This window comes from Miniopterus schreibersii (assembly GCF_964146895.1).
Source record: "Miniopterus schreibersii genome assembly, chromosome: 1".
In the NCBI taxonomy this organism is placed as follows: Eukaryota; Metazoa; Chordata; class Mammalia; order Chiroptera; family Miniopteridae; genus Miniopterus; species Miniopterus schreibersii.
The window spans coordinates 29,474,284-29,497,413 of NC_138101.1; the positions used below are offsets into that span (position 1 = coordinate 29,474,284).

At 43.4% G+C, this 23,130-nt stretch overlaps 1 protein-coding gene across 12 annotated transcripts in view; it reads left to right on the plus strand.

Annotated features, from left to right (window-relative positions):
• Positions 1 to 2,423: 2,423 nt before the first annotated feature.
• The window catches only part of KIT (KIT proto-oncogene, receptor tyrosine kinase), a gene marked incomplete at its 5' end in the record, with an annotated part of 77,656 nt that continues 56,949 nt past the window's right edge, over positions 2,424 to 23,130 (plus strand). For 9 of the 12 annotated variants that reach the window (XM_081148160.1, XM_081148162.1, XM_081148164.1 and 6 more), the window contains one exon: positions 2,466 to 2,605. In XM_081148160.1, the coding sequence (XP_081004286.1) occupies positions 2,539 to 2,605 (67 nt within the window). Of the gene's footprint in view, positions 2,606 to 23,130 lie in introns of all 12 variants that reach the window. The other 3 variants (XM_081148155.1, XM_081148158.1, XM_081148154.1) reach the window with 3 other exon arrangements.

Here is a 23,130-nt window from a genome sequence, read left to right on the forward strand (position 1 = left end):
CACAAAAGAGTATAGAACTGGTCCCATACACCCTACCTGATATATAAAACATTTCCATTATTGCAAATGTTTCTGCTGGACATGATCTAAAATATTTCATTCCCATAGCAGTTTACTCATAGTGCCTTCTAGATGCCTCCTTTTAGTACATAGTAGCAGGGAATATTATTAAAAATAGCTAATAACCCTAAAGGCATAGGGACTGGAGGCTCTCTGCTGTGCCTGGTATTAAAATTTATGGATCGGAGGAGATTTGGGGTATCTCAAGAAAGGGGTTAGAGTGAGGGGGCACTTAGGTATTTAGAGGAGCGGCATTTTTCCAATCAGTACACAAGGATTTTAATATTCTACCAACCAATATGGCCAACTTGGTGTGTACTGGCTGCACTTGAGTCCTGTTAGCAGATATTATAGTTTCTTTTTTGGGTATCTATCTCCCACCACCACCCTGGACCATGAATCCCCCTAGGGAGGGACTTTGTCTTATGATTGTTGTAGGTCTTTTGCCTACCTAGGTGCTCAATAGATGTTTGTTGAATAGTGAATATGAAAGACAGTCCAGCATTGTATAATTCCCTATTCTGTTTTTTTTTTCCTGACAGTTTCCTGCCTGGAATTAAATTGCAAATGGTCTATTTTCACCCACTTTTCTGAAAAGACTTGTTATCCTCTCCAGTATCAGTTGATTGTAGAAGAAAATTGTAAATTTTCTCTCTCAGGCATATTGTTGATATTTTAACTCATAGTGAATTTTTTTTTTCTCACTACAAAATGGATTTTAGAAATAAATCAAGATCCCAGAAACTTATGATTGCTTTGAGTGGTAGCTTTTATCTCTGTCATCCTAACAGATATGGTCCAATGGCCCAGAACACAGAGAACTTTGAATTTCAGTTCTCCCACAGATGTATGACTTGAACCATTTGCTAGGACATTGGGGAAGGGTTCCCACACTTGACAGTAAGGACTGTGGTAGGGCCTACATATATTAACAATGGTACTTCCAGTGCCTAATGCCTCCTTGTTCACAGTAGAAACTGATATTCTTATTGAATGAATAAGTAAATTTAAATAGAAGCAATCATACATATTGATTGAGTAGTGATAATTTTTAAGCGATTAGCTTTAAAAATCATTTTTCTTAAACCAACTTAGGTCCTAGCAACCTCAAACAGGAGAGTTTTCAATATTAATAAAGTGGGGGGTTAGTTATAATTTTTCGATGTTACTTTAGAGAAGAGTGTAGGCATATCTAAGTTATTTGTTTTTTCTGATGGCACCTCCCATTTATTTTCCATTTTTAAGCTCTCTGCAGGGGTGTTTTACTCGTTTATTAGAATGCATTGGGCCTCCCCTCTATTAGCTATGGGGCCACTTTTGGAACTAAAATAATAAATGTATCTGCTCTACTTCCTTCACAAAGCTGTTATTATGAGCATGAAATTATATTCAGAATAAGAAGGAACTATAAAACCCTATACAGATACTGTTGTCACCTTGAGTAAAACACTTCCAGGGAATGGAACCTGACTTAGGAGAATCATTTTACTATCGTTTTGCTCCTGGTACAGGCGAGGGCAGCTAAGAGGAACCTGGGATCCCCACCCCTCTAACCGTCTAATAGAAAGGCAAAGAAACTGTTCGGGGAAGGAGAGGGGGGTGGGAGGGAGAAAGGCGCCCAGAGGGCTTAGCAATGACTTTGGGGAAAATGGGTTTAAAAACTCAGTTTCCCAGAGCAAACTTCACAAGGCACTCCTCCCTGCTCCAAAGCCCTTCTCCAAAAAAGTCTCAGGAGGAGCTTATTGGGCGGAGGCCACTCAGATCAATAGAAACCAACTGCGCGCGTATAGGTTAAGGAGCAGGTGGAGAAGCTGAGCATGAAGAATCACCTAAGCTCCAGCTCAGCCTTTTACCACGGTGCCAGGTGTCACTCTTGGTCCCCTTGGACTAACAGGCATGGAGAAAATCGGGGCCCAATCCCCCCTCCCCCCCAACCCAGTCGGTCCCCGCACCACCTCCTGCACCTGAGCAGCAAACCACCTCCTCGCGGGAGACGCTGGAGGCCGGGCGGCGGCCTTCATTGTCTGGGGAGCACCTGCCAGGTGGCGGGCCCGCGTCCGAGCCCGGAGCCCCGCTTCACAAAGCGAGCTGCCAGCACCACCCCCGTCCGGGCGCCGCCTCGGGCGGCCCGACCGCAGCTCGGGGGAGGCGAGGTGCGAGCAGGGCTCCCGGGTCGGGAGCGGGCGGCAGGGGCCGGTGTGCCCCCTCCCCGTGGGCTCACCCCCCGGGGACTGAACAGGTCGAAAGAGCGGCGGCCGGCCTCGGCCCGAGGGAGCCGGTCCAGGCGGGAGGGAGGGACGTCGGCAGGGCCGGCGAGGAGGGGCGCGGAAGGGGCGTGGCCGGCGCAGGGGGAGGGCGCTGGGGGAGGGGCTGCTCCTCCGCGCTCGCGGCTCCGGGGGCTCGGCTTTGCCGCGCTCGGTGCACTCGGGCGAGAGCTGGAGCGCGGACCGGAGCTCTGATCCCAGCGCAGCCGCCGCGATGAGGGGCGCTCGCGGCGCCTGGCGTTTTCTCTGCGTCCTGCTGCTCTCGTTCGGCCTCCAGACAGGTGGGAGAGTGCGGCGGCACCGGGGCCGCGCCCCCCTCCGCAGCCCGTGCCCCCGAGGGCTCCCCTCTCAGGGGTGTTTCGGGAGAGGTGGCGACCGGTCGGTCCCCAGTGCCCGTGCGTTCCAGCCTCCGGAAAGATTCGAGGCGTCCCTGGAACTGTCCTGCGTCCAGCCTCGCTCACCTGCGCGAGAGGAGCCCCCAGCCGCTGGTGGTGGGGGCGCTCAGCTGGGGTCTCCGGGAACGGGGGCGGCGAGGTGCAGCCTGAGGGCGCGGGTTGCGTGCTAGTTCGGGGTTGCTTCGGTGCCGAGGGTGCGGGGGGCAGAGGCGGGCGGGGAGGGGGTTCGCACCCAGCGCGTTATCTACACCGTGCGAGGCGCGGCCGCTGCTTCCTTTTGTTAAAAGTTGAGCGCGTGTAACCGGCGCACGCGAGGACCGCCCGCAGGTTCTCGGCCGCACCGAGGGCAAAGTTGGAGAGCCTTTTCTTCGCTCTGTGGCTGCAGCTTGGCCACCGCGGGCGTTCTTTGTGCCCCAGAACCGGGGGCAGACCCGCCGCCGTCTCTGCTCGCGGCGTCCCCCGCGGACAGGAGTCGGAGGCTGAGGTGTCCCCCGGACACCCTGGTCATGCTTTTGCCCCAGGAGCGCAGGGCGTGCCGCTCAGGGGCTGTACCCCGCGAACCAGGAGGTGCCGGCTACGGAGACAACTTGGGCAGGGCGTGTGGAAAGCAGCCGCTAGGTTGCAGACTTTTTGCTTTTGTAGATCCCGTGCCGGAGGCTCGCCCCTTCCCACTGCGGTGCCGTTTCTTTCCTGCCACGCGTCTCGCAGCGGCTAGAGGCTGCGTTGGCCGCCTGCTCTCGGGGAGGCAGGGGCAGAGCGCTGGGACACTGAGGTCCCTGGCCCCGGCTGCCTCTGGCGCCTGGCCAGAGTGGCCGGGCTGGCGGGGCTTTGCAGGCACCTCGAATCGGTGTCCGAGACCTGTAATCGTAGGTCCGTTTTGTTTGGGAATTTTGAGATTTGCAACACCCCCTCCCACGTGATATCTGTACCTAAGGGCCGCTTGAGGTGGGAGTGGGTGGGAGATGGAGTGGAACTTTCTGCAGATCTTGAATTTTAAAGCTGTTGTGAAAATCTGGTTATATCTGTTCAGAAACTTGGGTGTCAAGGTGGAGGAGGAGGATTTGCAGGCTCCTGGAAGCCCCCAGTCAGATTCCTGCCCCTTCCCTTTTTTTTCTGGGTGTCGCTGGTGCCTGAACTAGTGCAGGTCACCCTTACAGCCCCTGAAGCCCTGCTCTCTTCTAGGTCATTTTTTTTTTTTTTTTTTTTGGTTTAACCTTTAAGTCTACTCTGATGATGGAAGGGTAGAAAGTGAGTCTGAACTGGAGTTCAAGGGCCCCAAAGGGAAGCATCGCTATGAACTGTTGTGGGACTCCATGGACTTCTGCTGTTTTCTCTTAAAGTCTAAAGGTGCAGCCTCCTGCTTCCCGCCCGGCAAGGCATTGTGAGGGCTTTCCTGTGGGGGAAGAGAGGCCTTGATCTGGACCCTTGTGAGGTAGGAGGGATCCGGAGTGAGTGCTCAGATTCCCAGGCGGATTTGACCACCTCAGTTTCAAAGGACACGTTTGGTCCTGACATCTTTGTGCCTTGGCATATTAAATTTCAGTTAAGATATGTGAATTGGACCCCAGTAGGGCACTAGAAAGACAAATCACACAGAAAAGCTCCCTTTTAAAAAATGAAATAATTGCTTCCTTCTTCCTCATAATTAGCCTGCTCCATCCAATAGATTTTGGCAAAGGGAATTTTAAGGTCTGGCTTGGGGAGGGGAGGTGCAGTATGGTGTACTGACAAAGCCTGCTGCTGCCCTCTGGTTTTTCTTTTCTCAGCAATGCATTGGCTGTGTGCCCTTGGGCAGGTTGCTTCAATTCTGGGGAGCCCAGTTTCCTCAAGAGGACAGTGAGGCATCCACATCCTGAAGGATCCTTTGGGTCTGAAATTCCCCTCTTCCGGTGTTCTGAGTGTAGACTCTACATCTTTTCTGAACTCTTTCCCTGATTCCTTTCTGTGCCTGCCTCTCCTGGCCACAGGGATCCTTTGGTGGTATCCTGCTATTCTACGAGTCTACCTCTGGCTAAAGCAGGGAGATGTGGTTTGTGCTGCCCTTTCCTCAATCCACGGGTGCTCACCTACAGTTTCATTTTGAGGGCCAGGAGGTGCCAGCTCTGCAGGACCCTTCATTCTCTCCCCTCCCCCAAGTATTTACAGCACTTGTGCCCAGCAGGATGACACTGCAAGCAGTGAATCATACCTTCCCCTTGCTCCTGCAGGTGTGAGGCTAGAGTCATCCCCAGCAGCTGTACACATTCTGGATGATTACCCTGCTGGAGATAATATGATGGTCTTACAAAGGGATCCAAATAAGTCATTTATCCCCATTCTGGTCTTTCCCAGTCATCCACACGTTTATTCTTAGGATTTTATACATCATGTATGCTCTGCCATTAATACACACTTTCTGTGGTGCCTGAAATTTCACATGACATACATCATACTTAGTTGTTGAGCTTAAGTTGGAAACTGTGTGCCTGGCCCTGTGCTGGGGCCTGGACCTGACATTTCCAGTCCTCAACAAGCCCAAGGGGCAGTAATGTCAGGATTCCTACCATTTTACAGCTGGAGGAGCTGGCTGAGGATAAGTCAGTTCCCAGAATAATCAGCAGTGAAACCTGAGGTTAATCCCTCAGAAATGAAGATAAACTGTAGCCAAACTGATGGTGTCAGTTGAACATTTTTCCATCCTCTACTCCAAAAAATAAAACTGGTCTTATCATTATAAACTCGTGGCATACTTGTGAGAGAGAAAACCCTCAGTGATGGGTAATACCATTGTGCCAATTATCCTGAATGAACACGATGATATACAAGGGCAGGCTACCACTCACGGCTTCTGTTCTCAAACAAATTCTCTTGAGGAATGTACCAAGTATTTTGTGGCTTCCCTTGGATCACGTTTATGTACAGATGTTGTTGTGGTGATGGATTTTGCTGCTGTTGTTGACAGCCACTAGAAGTTGCTTGTAGGATTTTGACTCATTTCCTCAAGTCTTCCCCCAGCTGATTAAAGAAGGACACCAGGAAATGAGCTGCAGTGTCCTAAGCGGAATTCTTGAAGCTGGACTGCAGTGTAGTGACCCCTCAAAGGCGGTAAATTTTCTCCAGGATGAATTTAGCTTGACAGGCTAAGATGTGGGAAGTGCTTTATTTTATTGTATTCATGTGTGGTAACGTTTACAAAAAGGGATTGAAAGACATTAGAAGGAATCTTAAATACGCAAAATTTCCTATGCAATTTCTGTAACTTGGATATTTTTTTTCATGGCTGCAAATCCAGAGTAGGGAGGGGGACTACAAGGGAGTTACCACAAGTAAAAGTTTGATTGTAGGGCAAATCTTTGTTGAAAGAAGAGGGGACTTGTGAGTAAGCCTGGTTTAGCACCTCTGATTTCTGACATTTTGACTTTAGACTCTTAATAAATAAAGAGAAATTCCAAGCTGATAGTCCATGTTTTGTTTGGCCTGCACGATGCTTTTTAAGAGAACATTGAGGCAATATTTAAAAAATAATGGAGAATTTATATCCAGATCTCTTGAAGAATTGAAAACTGCCCCTCTAGATAGGACCTCTGATCTTTGGGTTGCTTTAGTCTAGGCAACACCACTCTCTACTGCCAGCCCTTGGGCATTAAAGCATTTAGTTTGGGCCCTGGTAAGCCCAGGTGGTACCATGCAGATACCTTATAGAAGGAACACAGGTCTAAGGAGTGAGACAGCCTTGAATTAGCCTGCTGGCACCGCAGCTGATAGCTTTGTAGCCTTGCAACAAGTTGCTTCACCTTGCTGAGCTTCACTTTTTCATCTAGTTTTAGCTGTGTGACTTTGGGAAAGTTACTTAACCTCTCTGTGTCAGAAATGTGTTGCTGCGTATAAAGTTTTTAGAATGGTGTTGCCTGGCAGGCTCATAGTGCAAGCTCAGTGTATGTCTGCCGTAATTATCTGTAAAATAAGAATTATTATTATCCCTAAAATGGGATTAAAGCCTACACTAATATGATTGCCCTAACAATTAGAAAGAGATTCTTGTAAAGATGCTTGGCACAGGGCTAGGATAGGATAGGATAGGCACATAACACATGTGTAAACTGTATATAGAATTTGACTGTTTCTCTTTATAATCTTTGTATGCAGGTACCAATAAGCACTAACTTGACAGCTTTTAAAATGGAACAAACTTTAATTTTTGTCTTGAGGTTTATACAGTAACATAACAGTTGGGAATCACTAGTTTTAGAGACTGAACAGGTCTTGGGGTAGGATGGGGGAACCAGAAGATTTCTCCAGTGAAAACATTTATACCTGATAATTTTCCCATTCATCTTATGCGTTAGCCTTCATGCTTACAGTTTGGTTATGGCACGCTTTGTTAGATCTCTTCCAAGGCATACCTTTCTGACAGCTAGATTTTCAACACTTTTGCAAATTTTAAAGATTAAGTTAAATTGATATTTAGGGCCTATGGCATTAGAGTAACCAGCTTGGGCTCTGAAATTGACAACCTGGGTTTTTATTCAGTTCCACCACTTGCCAGGTGTGTGATCTGGGTAAGACCCTTCACCTCTCCTTAAGCTTCATTTCCTCATCTGTAAAATGGGCATGGTGGCATAGGGCTGCTGAAAGGGGTAAATGAGTTATGCACATAGCAGGCTTAGCACAGTGTCCTTCACAGGGGCAGCACAGTATTCCACTATCAGGCTGATTTTATGCTCCTCTTTTAGCTTTATCTCTTATAAAAAAAAAAAAGTGGAAATGGTTTAAAACCAGATTATCTTAGAAGTATGTTTTGGTATTAAGATGAAGTATATACATTTAATGTCTAGTTGTTTTTAAAGCCAATAGTTAGTGGTAATGCATACCTCTCTTCCTGGCTTTTTTTTTACCTTATTGAACCTGCTTTCCCTCAAAAGGATACAGATTGCTGGATAAAAGTTTAGGAGGGGAAAGGTCTATAAATGGCCATTTTCTCAAGGTGAATAAGGAAGTGTAGCTCACATGGGTTTCATGAGCCCTATTACCTTGTAAAGTGGCATTGAAAGCTCATTGAGGTCAGCTTTTCCGTGACTGCCTTCCCTAGGAGTGAGGGACCAAGCTGAACTTGTGCCTAACCTCAGGCTGGACACGCAGTGGTGCTCAGTAAATATTGGTTTAACATCTCTCTACTTCTCCAGCACCTGCACAGCACTTTGAACACAGTAAATGCTCAGTAAACATTTTAGATTCAGTTTAACAGAGGTTTATCAGTCTCTATGCCTTGGTCCTTGCAGCTCCAGGAACTGGCTAGGGGTGGGAGAGGGACAGGTAAGAACACAGCCACCTATTCAAAGTAGAATTGGTGTCTTAAGAAGTGCAAGAAATGGGGAGGCTGGGGAGGGGGGAGGACTCCTGCAATAATGTCAACATTAAACATTTTTTAAATAAAGAGATAATTTAAAAATAAAATACAAACAAGAAACAAAAAAAAGTGCAAAGTGCTTGAGCAAGATTTCAAAGAAGAGTTTCTGTCTTGGTGGGTGGGTGATAGCGATCAGGGATCAGTAAAGTGTCCACATGGGAGATAACATTTGAGATTAATTTCTACACCTTAAAAGAGAGAGGGTAGAGTGTCTGTAGTTGAGACTTCATTTGGAAAAAGCTACAGAAATAGAGAGCAAGACATTAAGATCTTATTTGAGACTCATCTAATCTTTCTCTTGGTGTGATGGCTGGGGGTAAGGAGTTGGAGGGGAAGAGGCTGGAAAGGTAGACTCTGATTTAGCCTCAGGGAGCATTTAGTGTTGAGTTTGGTCCAGGTTTGAAGTCCAGGCCAGGGTGGAGGTGAACTCAGTAGTGGCCCTCTGGGCTGTGCTTACTAGTCCAGGGCTGCTTGCTCTGTCGTTCTACCCCGTTAAGCCCACTCCGCAACCTGTTCCCAAAACTTGAACACCCCCATGGGCAACTGAGACTAAGGAAAGGATGTGTGTTTAAATTTTAGTAAAACACACATAATAAAAATTTACCATCTTAGTCATTTTTAGGGGTACTGTTCAGTAGTTAAGTGCATTCACATTGTTGTGCAATCATTCTCCAAAACACTTCAGCTTGCAAAACTGAAACTCTGTACCCATTGCTCCCCATTCTCCCCCTCCCCCATTTTCTGGTGACCATCAGTCTACTTTTTGTCTATGAATTTGAGCACTCTAGGGACCTGTATAAATGGAATCATTCAGTATTCGTCTTTGACTGGATTATTTCACTTAGTACAGAGATTTCCAACTGGTGTGCCGCAAGAATTTATAAAACATGCAATACCTGACTGTTCGGGGCACTGACCTCTTTTCCCTTAGGTTGTCAAATAAAAAATTGACAACAGCCAACACAACAATAGGCATCCAGCGGGAATGAATCAAAATTATACCCTTTTTTTTTTTTTTGTCAGATCAGCAAAAAATAATACTTTTGGTGTGTTGCAGAATTTTAGTAATTAGTTTATGTGTGCTAAGAGATGAAAAAGGTTGAAAACTACTGATTAGCATAATGTCCTCCGGGTTCACTCATGTCGTAGCGTATGTTGTATGTATATGTATATGTATGTGCATGTGCATATCACATTTTATCCACTCACTTGTCAGTGGGCATTTCAGTTGCTTCCCTCTTTGGCTGTTATGAATAATGCTGCTGTGACCAGGGATGTCCAAATACCTGGTTTCTGAGGGGCCTCTTTTAGGGTGGTGGATCTCTCATGGCTGAGGCTATGTGTTGGTGGGGAGCTGGGCATGGATGATCAGACTCTTTAGATGAAGGGGTGAGGGCCTGGGCGTTAGGGTGGGTGCTCTGGAAAGGAGGGATAGCACTTAAGGGACAGGAGAAAGATAAAGGTGGCAGACTTACTTCAGCTGGCAAATTTCCAGGCACCTTGGATATATCAGCACTGAAGAGGTCGAGGGAAAGGGGAACGGGACTTATTGCAGGTGTGGGTAACTGGGAGAATTGGAATTAATGGAAATAAAGCCAAGGGGAGGAGCAGCTTGTTTGGTGGTGGTGGTTGGGGATATGATGTTGGGCTCTGCTGTGTTTGTTCATTGATTATTTGCAGGTTGCATTTACTTGAAACTCAATTCTGCAGATGGCAGACACACATGAAATCCTTCCTAGGGTCAGGTCCATGGTCCATGGAACATGGCTCTATGATATTATGGTAGGATTATAAAGAATTTTGTGTTAAAAAAAATTTAAAAAGAATTTAAACAAAAGAATTGTGTGCTGTGCAGCAGTCGTATAATAAATATTAAATTTTCACGAAAAGTAAATTTTCATGAAAAAATATATAGCAGGAAGATATAACCCTGAAGGTATTCTCTGCATTAGGCCATTTAAAAAGGATGTTTATAGGTTTTCTCGAAGAATAAAGTGGACGTTCTGGATGTAGAAAAGGGCATAGAGTTAATTAAACTTTGAGAAGTAGGCCCTTGGAAGGCAACTTAAAGAAACTGGATTTCTTAAGCCTGGAGTAGATAAGGTGAAGGAGGGTTAGTGAATGACAGTCTTAAAATATTTGTAGTATGGGATTGAGGAATGGGACAAAATTAGAATAGTTTACAATTGCCCCAGAAGATAATTGCCGCAGAAGACAATTGAGATTTTGAGACAATTGAGATTTTTTTTTTAAGGAAAATTCTTTGATTGGAAGGGTTGGAAAAGACTTCATTGCATTATAGGGTCTGCACTGAAGGTATGAGGAAAGCCAAATAATTTTCTTTGTGAGATGGTTAGGTCCTCCCCACCTCAATTGGATTGATGACCCTTTAAGGGCCTGTCTGAAATCTTTTTAAATAAAATAACCAGCTCTTTTTCTTTTGTCACTGCCTTGGCCGTGGGATAGAGTGTTTCTCATAAATTCTGGGTAGACTCTAACATGATTCACTGCTCTCTTCACAAATTTTGGCTATATTGAAAATAGCCAATAAAGAAGCCTAAAAATGGGTTATTGATCTGTTGGGGATGGGGGTGTGTGTGTGTGTCTAACCACAGAATGAACTGTGCAGTGTGATAGCTTAAGCTGAGTGCCAAAATAAAAACAAAAGGAAGTTCGAGGTCTGGAGAAATCCATAATCTACCATAATTAACCCTAACCTAAAATTGATTGTGTTCTGTGATCGCCCAACTGACTGATCATTTTGAGATAGAGCCAGTCATGCTTCGGGGAGGCCGAAAGACCTGTAAGCATAAAATCCTTTTGCCTTGATTACTCAGGGGTGGGGTGTTCACTCTGTGGCTTACCCACCACCCTGACTTCCCTTTTCACCTGTCCTCTTTCTCTTTGGTCATTTCATGGTCATGGCTCAATGGCACACATGAGATCAGCCAGCAGTCCAGCAGGGGAAGGTGGTAGGAACAAAATGACAATTCAATAGCTTCTGGTTGTCTACACCTAGGATCTATGGGAAGATAAGTGCTGGGGAGATGCTAACATAGTAAAATTTGTAATAAGATTTAAATAACAGTCCTGGTCCAGAATTTAGGAGGCATTCATTGCCATTGGCTTGGAGGAGTTGGCGTTACTTGTTGAGTTGAATGGCTGATTCAAAGAAAAATCTGAAACCTGAGTTAATCTTAAAGACTGGGACAGGAATTGGTCAAGGTGTCAACAGCACAAGCAAAGGGTCACAGTCAGCCAAAAGACTCCCGTAGAAAGAGGAGACTAGTGGAAGATGAGATTGGATAATTTTAGGGGACTCACATTTATAGTCTCCAATAATTGCAGTATTTCCTACAATGCCATATGTGATGAGATTTGTGGAAGTGTAATGTGGTCAATTAGTTGCTTCCTCAGAAATAACTTTTAAAAATGGAAAAGTACAGATCACACTTTTGCATATTTTACATACATTATATGCACAATTCAAATCCAGAGCAGGTTCGAGAATATGTATGTACTTTGCGTTGAGTTTAAGTCTAGGGCTAATTACAGTGCTTAACCTGCCTACCCCTTCACCTTAGCTGAAATAATAGGTTTTATAGATTCAACATCTGATAGTGGCAATAGATGATCTTTGACTCTGCTTATTAACAGATTTTAAATATTTAGTTAAATAATAAGCCAGGTATGTAGCAGTCTGCATAAATTCATTTGTTAAAAAAACACATCTAAAACCAAGCTAGCAACAAGCAAAACCCCCAAGCCTTGATAAAGGTCCTGTGTGGCTTAGGACATTTTGAGATTCTGCCCTGGGTTCCCCAGGCGTGCATTAGAATGTAATTAGGGGCACTGGTTACTGCTCCTAGGCAGTTCGTGGGAGGCACACATTTATCATTTAAGGAAGAGGTGTGAATGATGACACTTGCAAGGAAAGCCTTGTTCTTGACCAAGGGGGGAAAATAATATGGAAAACGAAAAGAGGAGAAACCTTTACTCCTTTCCTTGTATCTTAAGCTTTCAGTGAGGTGAACCACCCAGTTGCATTTGGGTTTACACCAGGTGAGTCCAGTTATTTCAGAGGGTGTTAAAACTTCACAGCAACCCAGGGCTGCCAGTAATTTACATATAATGGCCTTTGTAGAGCCCTAAGCAGAGGAATTACTTGGCAGAGGTAGAACAATGGAGGCTTTATCACAAAGAACTTTGGAAATTATTTGGTTTCTCTTTTTATTGGAAGGAAGTATTTATAGATAGGGATCTAATGTAGATTTGGCTTCTGGGGTAAACTGGTGATTTTAAAATTGTGATGGGTGAGTGGTGGCATTGGCTACTTGTTGTTTGGCTAGTGCATGTTTTTAAGAACACAAGGCAATATTTTTTGTTTTTAAATTAAAAAAAAAATCTTTGATTTCAGAGAGAGGAAGGGACAGGGAGAGAGAGAGATAGAAACATCAATGATGAGAGAAACATTGATTGGCTCCCTCCTGCACACCGCCAAATGGGGATCGAGCCTGCAACCCGGGCATGTGCCCTGACTGGGAATCAAACCCTGATCGCCTGGATCCTAGATCGATGCTCAACTGCTGAGCCACGCCCAGCTGGGCTGTTTTTAATTTTTATTTATTTATTTTTAATTATATCTTTATTGATTTCAGAGAGAGGAAGGGAGAGGGAGAGAGAGTTGAAACATCAATGTTGAAAGAGTCATTGATCAGCTGCCTCCTGCATGCCCCTGACTGGGGATCGAGCCCGCAGCCTGGGCATGTGCCCTGACTGGGAATCGAACCATGATCTCCTGGATCCTAGGTGGATGCTCAGCCGCTGAGCCATGCACGGCTGGGCACAAGACAATATTTTTAAAAAGTTGAGGAGTGTTCTATTTGGAAAGACTATGGGTACTTTTATTTTACTATATTTTTTAATCCTTACCTGAGGATTGTTTTTATTGATATTTAGAGAAGGAGAAAGGAAGAGAGAGAGAGATTTCTTTTTTACTGGCTGATGTTGAGTATGTACCTTGGGAAGATTTCCATTTTAAGAAATGGCCTGGTAAAACCACATGGGCTGGTCTTTAAGCTTTTTGTCATTAAATTAAACCAGGATTCTTAATGCAAAATATGTCTTTAGAATAGCCACTTGAAAATGGTTAATTGGGATGTTTAAATGTTTCCTACTCATTTTAGTGTCATCTGTATTTTTACTGCAGGGAAATAGACAAATTTTTAGCTCAACTAAAATGCATGAGTTTCATAAAAAAGATCCAAACCCCCCTGCTTTTTAAAATAAACTAGCATATGTAGAAGGGTTTATGCATTTTTTAGTAGATCTGAATGTGTAGCCTAATTTACATTCCAGCATTTTCCAAGGATATTATTTAGAATGCTCACCTTCTATAGAGAGGCTGGCCACGGGAGTGGATGTGTGAATGCGTGGATGTGGAAGAGCCGATGTGTGGCCTGCCATCAGGTGAGGCAAGTCCAAGGCAGCTTTCCCAGGCTTCTCCGTCCTTACCAGAGACCTGGAGCAGTAGCTCTGACCATACAACTGTAGTGCTTAAGGTTTACAGCTTCGTTCTGCTGGTCCCTTCTGGTCTCTTTTAAACTGACCCTTTACCGGGAATTCATAGATGTGTTCACAAATAATTATTGAAACATAGAGATGGGTATAGCAGGGAGCAGATCAGGCAAAAATCCTTGTCCTCTTGGGGCTTCTGTTTTAGTGAATTCCTTTCCTCTCATGAGCCCAGGCCCACGAAGAGCCCAGAAAAAACAAAGTCTAGGGTCTCATAGAAAGCAGCTTAATTTAGCTTTATTTCAGTTCCGTATTATGGCTAATTAAGGAAGGGAGCACAGAAAGGCTCGGTTTCTCAGGGTCAGGAGGGACTGGGTTCAAGACAGGAAAGGAAGGGCCAAAGAAAGCAAACCAGGAGATTTAGGGAAAGGAGAGAGATGGACAGGGACTCAGTAGGAGCTTTTTGAGATGTTTGTCACTTGAGTCCTATCTGCCACCAGTCCTGCCCTTGCGAAGGCTGGGCATTCCCCGCTGTTCAGCGTTTTACTGCTCTAGCCTGTGTAACTTCTTGAGCAGGTGTTCTGATGGAGGGCTCACCCAGGAGGTTGAATAGGTGTGTGTGCAGCACCCGGGGACACAAACAGGTGTGTTCACTTTCAGGCCTTCATGGAGCCTTTAATGTGCCAAAGTGATTTGGAAGCATTTTTCTCAGAATATACCAGAATGCTTTTTCACAGCTGAGAGAGATGCCTGAGGGCTCCAGGCTAAAGGCTCTTCAGGATGTCTCCAAGGACTGGAGGCTTTGCACCTCCTTTTAAAATTGTTTCCTCTTTGTCTTGTTGATATCTGACCACCTTTGGTTTGAATAATAACTGTGTTCTACCAATAGCACCATGGGTCTGACAAAGTGACATTTAGCCACCATCAGTCATACTGCACATCCTGTTTCAACTCTCATGTCACTAGCTGGCCTGGGTGAGGTGACATCAAGTTGACTTCTTCTGACTTTGTACATTTTATTATTTTTATTTTTATTTTTAATCCTTACCTGAGGATATTTTTTCCATTGATTTTTTAGAGAGAGTGGAAGGGAGGGAGGAGAAAGAGAAAGAGAAATAAATATCAATGTGAGAGACACATCAATTGGTTTCCTACTGTAACATTTAAATTAGCTAGTAGTTTGTTCTTTCCTCTCTCTCTTCTCCCCCAGCTTGTGATTTGAAGATCCTTTTACTCTCAGTTACTATCTCAAAAGCAATCAGCAAGCATGCTATATTTTTCAGATATGTACTTCTTCCGCCCCTAATTTTTCTGATAGCTGTACTAAAATTATTTTATCACAACAAATAGCAATCACATACTCTACTATCTCCTTCTTACCACCACTTAGTCTTAGTTCTACAAGTAAATATATATTTAATGCTTGCCACTAGTCCTTAGGTCCTGTCTTTCCTGACATTTTGGTTTTCTGAAGCGCGTCCTCTAATAGATGCCTCAGTACGCACTCATGGGAAGTATTTTCTGAATTATGTTTACAACAAATTGTCTGTAGCCTTTATGCTTACAAGTCAGGTTGGCTGATATATAAATCCTTGGTCTGTCTTTTCTTTGCTCAACTATCTTTAATATTTTACTGTATTGGCTTTTGCCATAAAGTGTTGTCAAAGTTAGCTGACAACCTGATTTTCTTTCTCTCATGTTTAACTTGATATGTTTGCCCAGATACCCAAAGGAATGTTTTTTCACCTTTATTCTTTATTCTTTTTATAGTGTTGGTTACTCTGGGCTGATTTATTTTCCCCCAGTGACATGATGTACTACTTTAATATGAAATTCAAGTGTAGTAAAGTATTCTTGTAGGATAGCTTTTGCTATTCTATTCTTTGTTGGCTTTAGGCACTCCCATTATGTGTATGTTAGATCTTCTTTGCCTGTCTTCTATATCAGTCATTTTCCCTCAAATCCTTTTAATGTCTTCATAATTTGTTTGCATTTAAATGTTTCCCCCTCCTTTCCATCTTTTAGTTCTTGTAAGACAGTATTCATTTTCTTTGCTCTTCTTTTCTTTTTATTTAACCTTCCTTTCTAAAATGACTTTTTTCTTTTTGAATTCTTTTCTTAGTTCTTTAACTCCATTTTGAAATCTATTTTCTCCAATCAACTAATTTCTGTGTTTTTTTAAAATTCTGATTTATGCTGTCCTTTATAGCTTCTTTTATTCATTTAATTTCTTTTAGCTTATTTTGAAACCGTAGGTTATATATTTAGTTTTCATTTGTTTTGTGTCTGTCATGATTTTATTGTCTATACTAGGGATGTCATTCTGTTTTATTTTTTTCTTTAAATAACTATTGGAATTCAACTGTGACTCTATTCTAGTGTTTACTTTGAGTTTTCCTATATTTTTAGTAGGGCCAGTGTAGCTTTTCTAGCTTCAAGGTTCTAGGGTACCCACTTACATGGTTTTCATGAAGTGGTAAAAAAGGCAGATTCTACTTTTCTACATCCTAAGATCTTACCCTTTTTTTGTTTCCATTTTCACCCCCACCCCCACCAACCCATCTGAACCTTTCCATTGCCCCTAGTTTGCTTATCTTAGATTCATTCCCAGCAGTTTCTCCTCAGTATGGGACTGTCCTAATTTGTTAGTTCATAGGGATTAGAGCTCCCCCACCCCAGAACATGCCAGCATGTTAGACATACATGGGTCAAAATTCCCTCTGCACTCACTAGTGAAATTAGAACTTGCCAAGTCCCCTGCCAGTTTATATGGGTGTTCTCAGAATGGCCCTCTGGGCTCTCTAATGAGTACTTAATGGCAACTCTTGAAGCTGTTGGTAGTGTGTCCCTACCTCCTCATACATAGGGTTCATGGGGATACCTTATCTCATTTTATTGTAGATGTTTTCCTTTTGGGTTCTGCTATATTTGTCTGTTTTAAGGTTGGGGTAGGGGTGCGTTTGGGGAGATGCTGCTGCTATACCATCTTGTCAGAATCTATATGGACTTTTTAACATAAAACTTGGTAACCTCTGAGTCTACCAAATGGAGAGACCAAAGTAGCAAAGTCTTAAAACATTAAATCACTGGTAGCTGCCTTTAAAAGTAATTTTCTTGCAAAATAGGTTATTAAAAATGTGTGTAGAGAGAAAAGTTAGTGGTCATAACTGTCTGAAAACTGGAATTGAACACTCTGTGGCCTATGTAGCATTAGCTTTCCAAGCTGATTATTTATGACAAAAGGTTGAAATCACTTGAGTACGAGAACGCTTATATATGAACTATCATTTCTTAGGAATATCTATGAAAAGTGACAGATTTTTGCCAATATTTGTTTGGTGTGATATTCCTTGAGTTCTGAAGGAGATTAGTTTAAAAACTGTTTTAGTTTAAAAGATTTAAACCTCATTTATACTTTTAATACCAATTAATAAAGACAAAAATCATTACTTAATTAGGTGCATTTTCCCCTTTCAGCTGTTTTTTCCCCCAGTGAAAAATTTGCATGTCTCTAATTAGTGATTTGAAAAAAAAGTGCTGCCAGGGCTTGACATAATATTAATTTAGATTTCCAAAAATACTAAATTTTCTTCCTTTAACTTGAGTTTCCTCCAATTGGCCATTGATTTAAATTACATACTAAAAGGTTACAATTTTAGAATAGGTCTCTTTTCTACTTTCTTTTAGGGATAGCCATTATTCTAGAGCCATATAAGGAAGAAGTAAAACTTTCTCAGTGGACATATTAGAAACTTTTTAAACTTTTTAAAAAATAATATTAAATTTATTGGGCTGACAGTGGTTAATATGAACATATAGGTTTCAGGTGTGGGTTTCTGTGTTACAAGATCTGTATGTCGCTCTGTGTGCCCACTACCCAAAGTCATCTCCTCCCGTCACCATATATTAAGACCCCCTTTACCCCCCCTCCTACCCACCCCCTTCCCTCTGGCAACCCCCACACTATTGTTTGTGTCCACGAGTTTCAGTTTTGTATCCCACATATGGGTGAAATCATGTGGTTCTTCGCTTTTTCTGACTGACTTATTTCACTTAGCATAATATTCTCAAGGTCCATTCATGTTGTTACAAATGGCAGTATTTCATTTTTTTATACTTTTTAATTCTGGAAAATACAGCAAGATCGTATTCAGACATTCAGTCTTGTTTTCTACAAGGAGATTAAGAAATCATCTCGAATGTGGAGCTGGTCATTAAGAATTCTTTGCAGAAGGGTAGTAGGCTAAATGTATTGCTCTAAGTGAATGTCACCCAAGAAAAATTAAGGGAAAAGTGAACACTCTTTAAGCAAATTGACCAACAAGCATCTGATGAATGTTGCAACAAATTTGAATAAACTGATTTTGTCCATTAGTGGGCTTTTAGACCAATGTGATTGTTTTGGTCTAATTATTTTTTATTTTGTTTATTAAAAATGTGGAATGGCTGCAGAATTAACTGTTGCTGCAATTATCTGATTAGCAGTTTAGGAAATTGGTGAATAGATGGGACTACTCACTAAGAAATGCCTGGTATTTGGCAGGACTGTGTGCATGAGCACTTAGTCTAGGAGAGGCCTGTGCTATTTTCTATGTGTCTCGCCCACTGCACGTGGGACTCAGAGTCCCTCACTGGATTAGCACGGGCTGTGGACGTGGGCTCTGGGCCCTCAGATGTAGTGTAGCAGATTGAGGTCTGATGTGCTACAGAAGTTGTCTTTGCCACCCAGTGTCACTCTTCTGGAATCCTGTCGCTGTGACTGGTGAATTCTGCAACTTTTCCCACTTCTGAAGCTCGGGGATTTGAGAAATCTGTGCCCGAGTGGCTGCCAAAGCTTGTCAGGGGGACCCAGTGCGAGGCCGATTTCTAGGTGTAAAAGCCGGGCAGATTTGCTCACTCAAGACAATCTGTTTTTGCAGGTTTGCTTTGAGTTCCAAGATATAGATACTGGTAAAAAAAATTTCTGAGGCACTAATGCCATGGGTTTCTTCTGGCAGCTGCCTGTCTTGTGGGGGAGGGGAGTTCCTGGTTCTCCATGTGGGGCCTGGAGCAGCAGCAGCAGCCCCTGGGACTAGTCAGAAATGCACTCCCTCCTCACCTCAGAGCTAGTAAAATTGGAAATTCTGGAGCAGGACTAGCTCTCCATTTCAACAAGCTCTCCAGGTAACTCTGGGATAAGCTAAAGTTTGAGAACCACTGGTCTAGAGTGTAAAAACCACTGGGTCAAAGCACTGGGCTGTGATAGTTAAAAAGTTAAAGCTCCTGTGGTCTCTTGAGTGTCAGATGAGGGTGCAACTCTCAGTTCTCCTTCTGTTGCACTAAGAAGATAGATAGAGTTTCAGTTAGTCCAGACAGGAAAACAGACAATTGCAGTACCGTGGGACAGTGCCTCGGTTGAGGCTGCAAGAGGCCTTCAAAGAATGTGTGTGTGCATGGGAGAGGTGGTATTTAGGAAGAAGGAAATATGATTGAGGCTCCTTCTGACTAAAACCCAGTGCTCTTAGAATAGTTTGTGTGTGCAGGTCCGGTTCAGGGTCTCCAGCGTTTCCTTCTGATCTCCATTTGCACATAGTACCTGCCTTGTCCTTTGCTCTCAGTGCTTTCTTACTCCCTGAAGGTGTCCGTCCAGCACTGCGCAGCACCACCTTCCCCACCCCCCACCCGTCTCCTCGTGCACTTCTGATCCCAGCTTATATGTTTCCTTTCGACCCCCCAGGATAGGTCAGGTCAGCTCTCCTTGTACGGTGCACTTCTTTGTACTCGTCACATTGTAATTATATAATTGTATAATTATTAGTTTATTTCTCAGTGGTGGAACTGAATATAAATTCCATGTGGGAGAGAGACCTTCCTTGTTGCCTGCAGCTGGAGGGCCTAGCACACAGCAGGCATTCAGGGAATATTTTTAGGTGAATGAATGAGTGATGGGGGAGTACAGTCCCATCTTTATTCCTAAGTTACGGGGCTGGTTAACGTATGCAATTCTGATAGAGGGTCACCTAATGAGTTTCATTTACAGGAGCAGTTGCCACCACCATGTAACCCTACCACTGGAAAGTCCTTTGTGCAGTGGCAGCAAAATCTCATGACTTGGTTCAAATTGGGGTCTGGCCTCTGGGACACCCCAGAGAAGTTCTTGAGTATTATTATTCAAGACTATGAAAAAAGAGAGAAAGCCTCTGATCTTGGAGATGTTCTTAATACATGGACCAGAAGCCAGCCGCCAGAGTGGTAAAGGTGGTACCTGGGAAGTTTTCAGGGAAATGGCTGTTGTTCCCCAGCCCCATCCCCTGGGCTTCCAAGAAGAGTTGCTTGCTTTGCTCACAAAGTTAATGTTGGAGCATCATATTCTTCCCACCCATTTCCAAGTCTAATAGAGGAACAGATGCATTTCTTTGCCTTATTGTAGTCAATCTGTTTGGGCTTGGATAATGCTAGACTTCTTCATTCCTGTTCTAGAAGGTGAAAGCGTGGGCTTAGCCTTCCAGAGGCAACAGCTTCAAGGTGGGTATCTGTCTCAACTAAGACACTGAGTAAGCCTTGCTGATATTTAATAGAAGGATTGCCGATAGCATACACATGTGTAATTTATAAAAATACATATATTGAGAATGTGGGCTCAGATTTTTTTTGAAGATATTGGTTTCAAGACCTAGAGGGTAAAGGTGCTGACATACTTGGGAATCTTGCCTTTAATAGAGGAACTGATAATCTGTTGACTAATTTGTTAAATTAGTTGATTGCTGTGGGAGTTTTGTTTGTTTTTTATGGTTGAGGTTCAACATAGACTTTTATACCTATTGTAAACTCCTGTTAGAGTAAGTGAATGCAATAAACACACTAAGTGTTGGAACTAGTCATAAACACAATTTTTCACTTTTCACAATAGCTATAGTCTGCTGAGCTGGCCAGGAGTGTTGATGGCATGAATGGTTATAATTTTATGGTTTGGTACCTATCTATGTCCTTCCTTTTATATATCTTTAATTAGATGCCATTTTCCCTCATAGCTTCAGTTCATTCCACATCCCCCCTCCACCTCTGCTTTCCTGCCCATCTTAGATCCCAGCCTGGCTCTAATACTTTCTCTGCTACTCTCTTATCCACCCTTTGTTGCTCTCAGGCATGGTAATTACAGCAGTAGTAGTTAGTAACAGGGCCATTTGTTGAGTGCAGGCTATATGAGGATTTAGAGATGACATAAAAAGCCTGAAATATTTTACTCCCAAGTTATAGATGTCAAAGCTGAGGCTTGGAGAGGTCAAGTAACTTCCCCAAAGGCTCACATAGCTTGGATTGGAATCTGTGGTAGTCTGGCTCCAATCCCCACACCTTTTTAATCTATATTCCTACTACTTTAGAAGCACCATCATCTCCAGTCTCTGAGCTTGCCTCTAGACTTTAAAGTGCTGCTAAATAAAGTTACAAAAGTTGCAAGAGTAGTACAAAGAACTCCAGGGTACCCTTCACCTAGACTCGCTCATTAACATTTTGCCACATTTACTTTGTCTATGTATATACATGTTATTTTTTCTGAACCATTTTGAGAGTAAGTTGCTAACATGCCCCCTGAAGACCCATCCCAAGGAGACTCAGCTTTGTATTTTGTGAGAACATTGGGGCCAACCAGAATGAGTTTCTTCTGCCCTCCACCCAAGTGTGGCCTTCCCCCCTCTAGGGTGGGAGCCTCTCCTGGGAGAGACACTGAGCTGCTTGCTCTTCACCTCAAGCTTTACCCTAGTCCTTTAAATTCAATTCAGATGCTAAAACGCATCCACTGCCTTTCTGGAAATCGGCTTTCTGTAGACCCTAAAAAGCAGAACCTCATCTGTGGCAAGGTAACACAAAGGCAAATAAATAAAAAGGGGCCCTCTGTATGTTGCTACCTATTCTGTGAAAAGGGAAGAAAGGGGCTTTGCCTCAACTTGTTATCCAGAGCTGCAGCTAAGCTGTTCTGTCCTGGTAATGCAAGTCCGTCTGCAAGACAGTTAGCAATGCTGGTAACCTTTTCTCTGGCAACTGACTCAGATAAAATTCCTTCTTCTTATTGTTAGTAATACTCTTGTTTTTACTCCCTTTGGTATAGACCACCTTGTGGCTATAAAATGACATTTTGAAAGTGGAAGCAGAAGGAAAAAAAGCATTCTGTCTGCTCTCTGTATAAAATGGAGGGGAAGGTGCAATTTCCCTTATCTGACCAGTCTATTAAAAGCAGGATTTAGAGTGTATCCACTAGTAAAATGTATTGATTTACCCATTATGGTGAGAATTAGCTTAAATATCTGTTTAAGCCAAGTGTAATTCCTAGCATTTTTCAGAGCTAGAAAATCAGAGAGGCCTTTGAGAATTGTAGATCACATTTGAAGACAGGGTTTAAAAAAATACCTCAGGCAAACAACCCAAATGTCACAATGAATGGATAAACAAAAATGTGGTGTATACATACAATGGAATATTATTCAGCATTAAAAAGGAAATTCTGACACATGCTTTACATGAACCTTAGAGATATTATTTTGAGTTAAATAAGCAAGACACAAAAGGACAGCTATTCTATGGTTCCACTGTGTGAGATCCCAAAATCAGAGAGAGAAGACGACGATGGTTGCTGGAGGCTGGAGGGCAGGCGTGGTGGTGGTAGAGAAATGGGGAGTTCTTGTTGAACGGGCAATTTCACACTGGATGATGAAAAGGCCCTGGAGGATGGATGGTGGTAATGGTTGCACAACATGGTGAATGCACTTAACGCCCGCCGCTCAACTGTACAATTAAAAATGGTTAAAATGGTCGTCTTTATGTCATGTATATTTTACCACATGAAAAAGGTTCAGTGCCTAGTTGCCATATATTTATTGTACGTGTAAATGTTGACCAGCCTGTCCCTAACGATTGGTATTTCATTTGATGTCTTTAGAATGAGATGCTATAGAAGTAGAACTAGAGCTTATGGGGTCACGTAGTTTTACTTCGTAAGGTTTTCATTTGCCGCTAGCACAACTTCATTTCCTGCTAGCACAACCTCATTTTTCCTCCCGAGCCTGGGAATTGACATTTTGAGGGATTCTCAGTTTCCCGGCAGGAGGAGATGGTCGGGTGATTAGTTGGGATTGGAGTGCTGCCCACACCCTCCACGCGCGTGCGGGACAGTGCTAACGCGAAGGCAGTTTGCACCTCCCAGGCCCTTCTGCAAAAGCTTGTGAGGATCCAGCTGTAGCCCTCACCTCTGGAGCGTGCAGCCGGGAGGGTCTGCTTGGAGGTGCGACACGCACACGCAAAGCTCTTCCTGGGTGCTTGGTAGGTCGCAGGGGAGGCTGACCTTTGACTAGCATAGCTGACCTTGGCCATGCTCACTCATCTTGCCTTTTTACTTAGTTCTTTAGTCCTTCTGTAAGTGAAGGAAGTTAATGTTGAAAGAAGTCAAGAGCTCTCCCACCTACACCCCTAACTTCACAGATGGTATGGGTCTTGTTCTGGTGTTTATTAGATTCAGATCCTTAGTGCTTCTTATCTG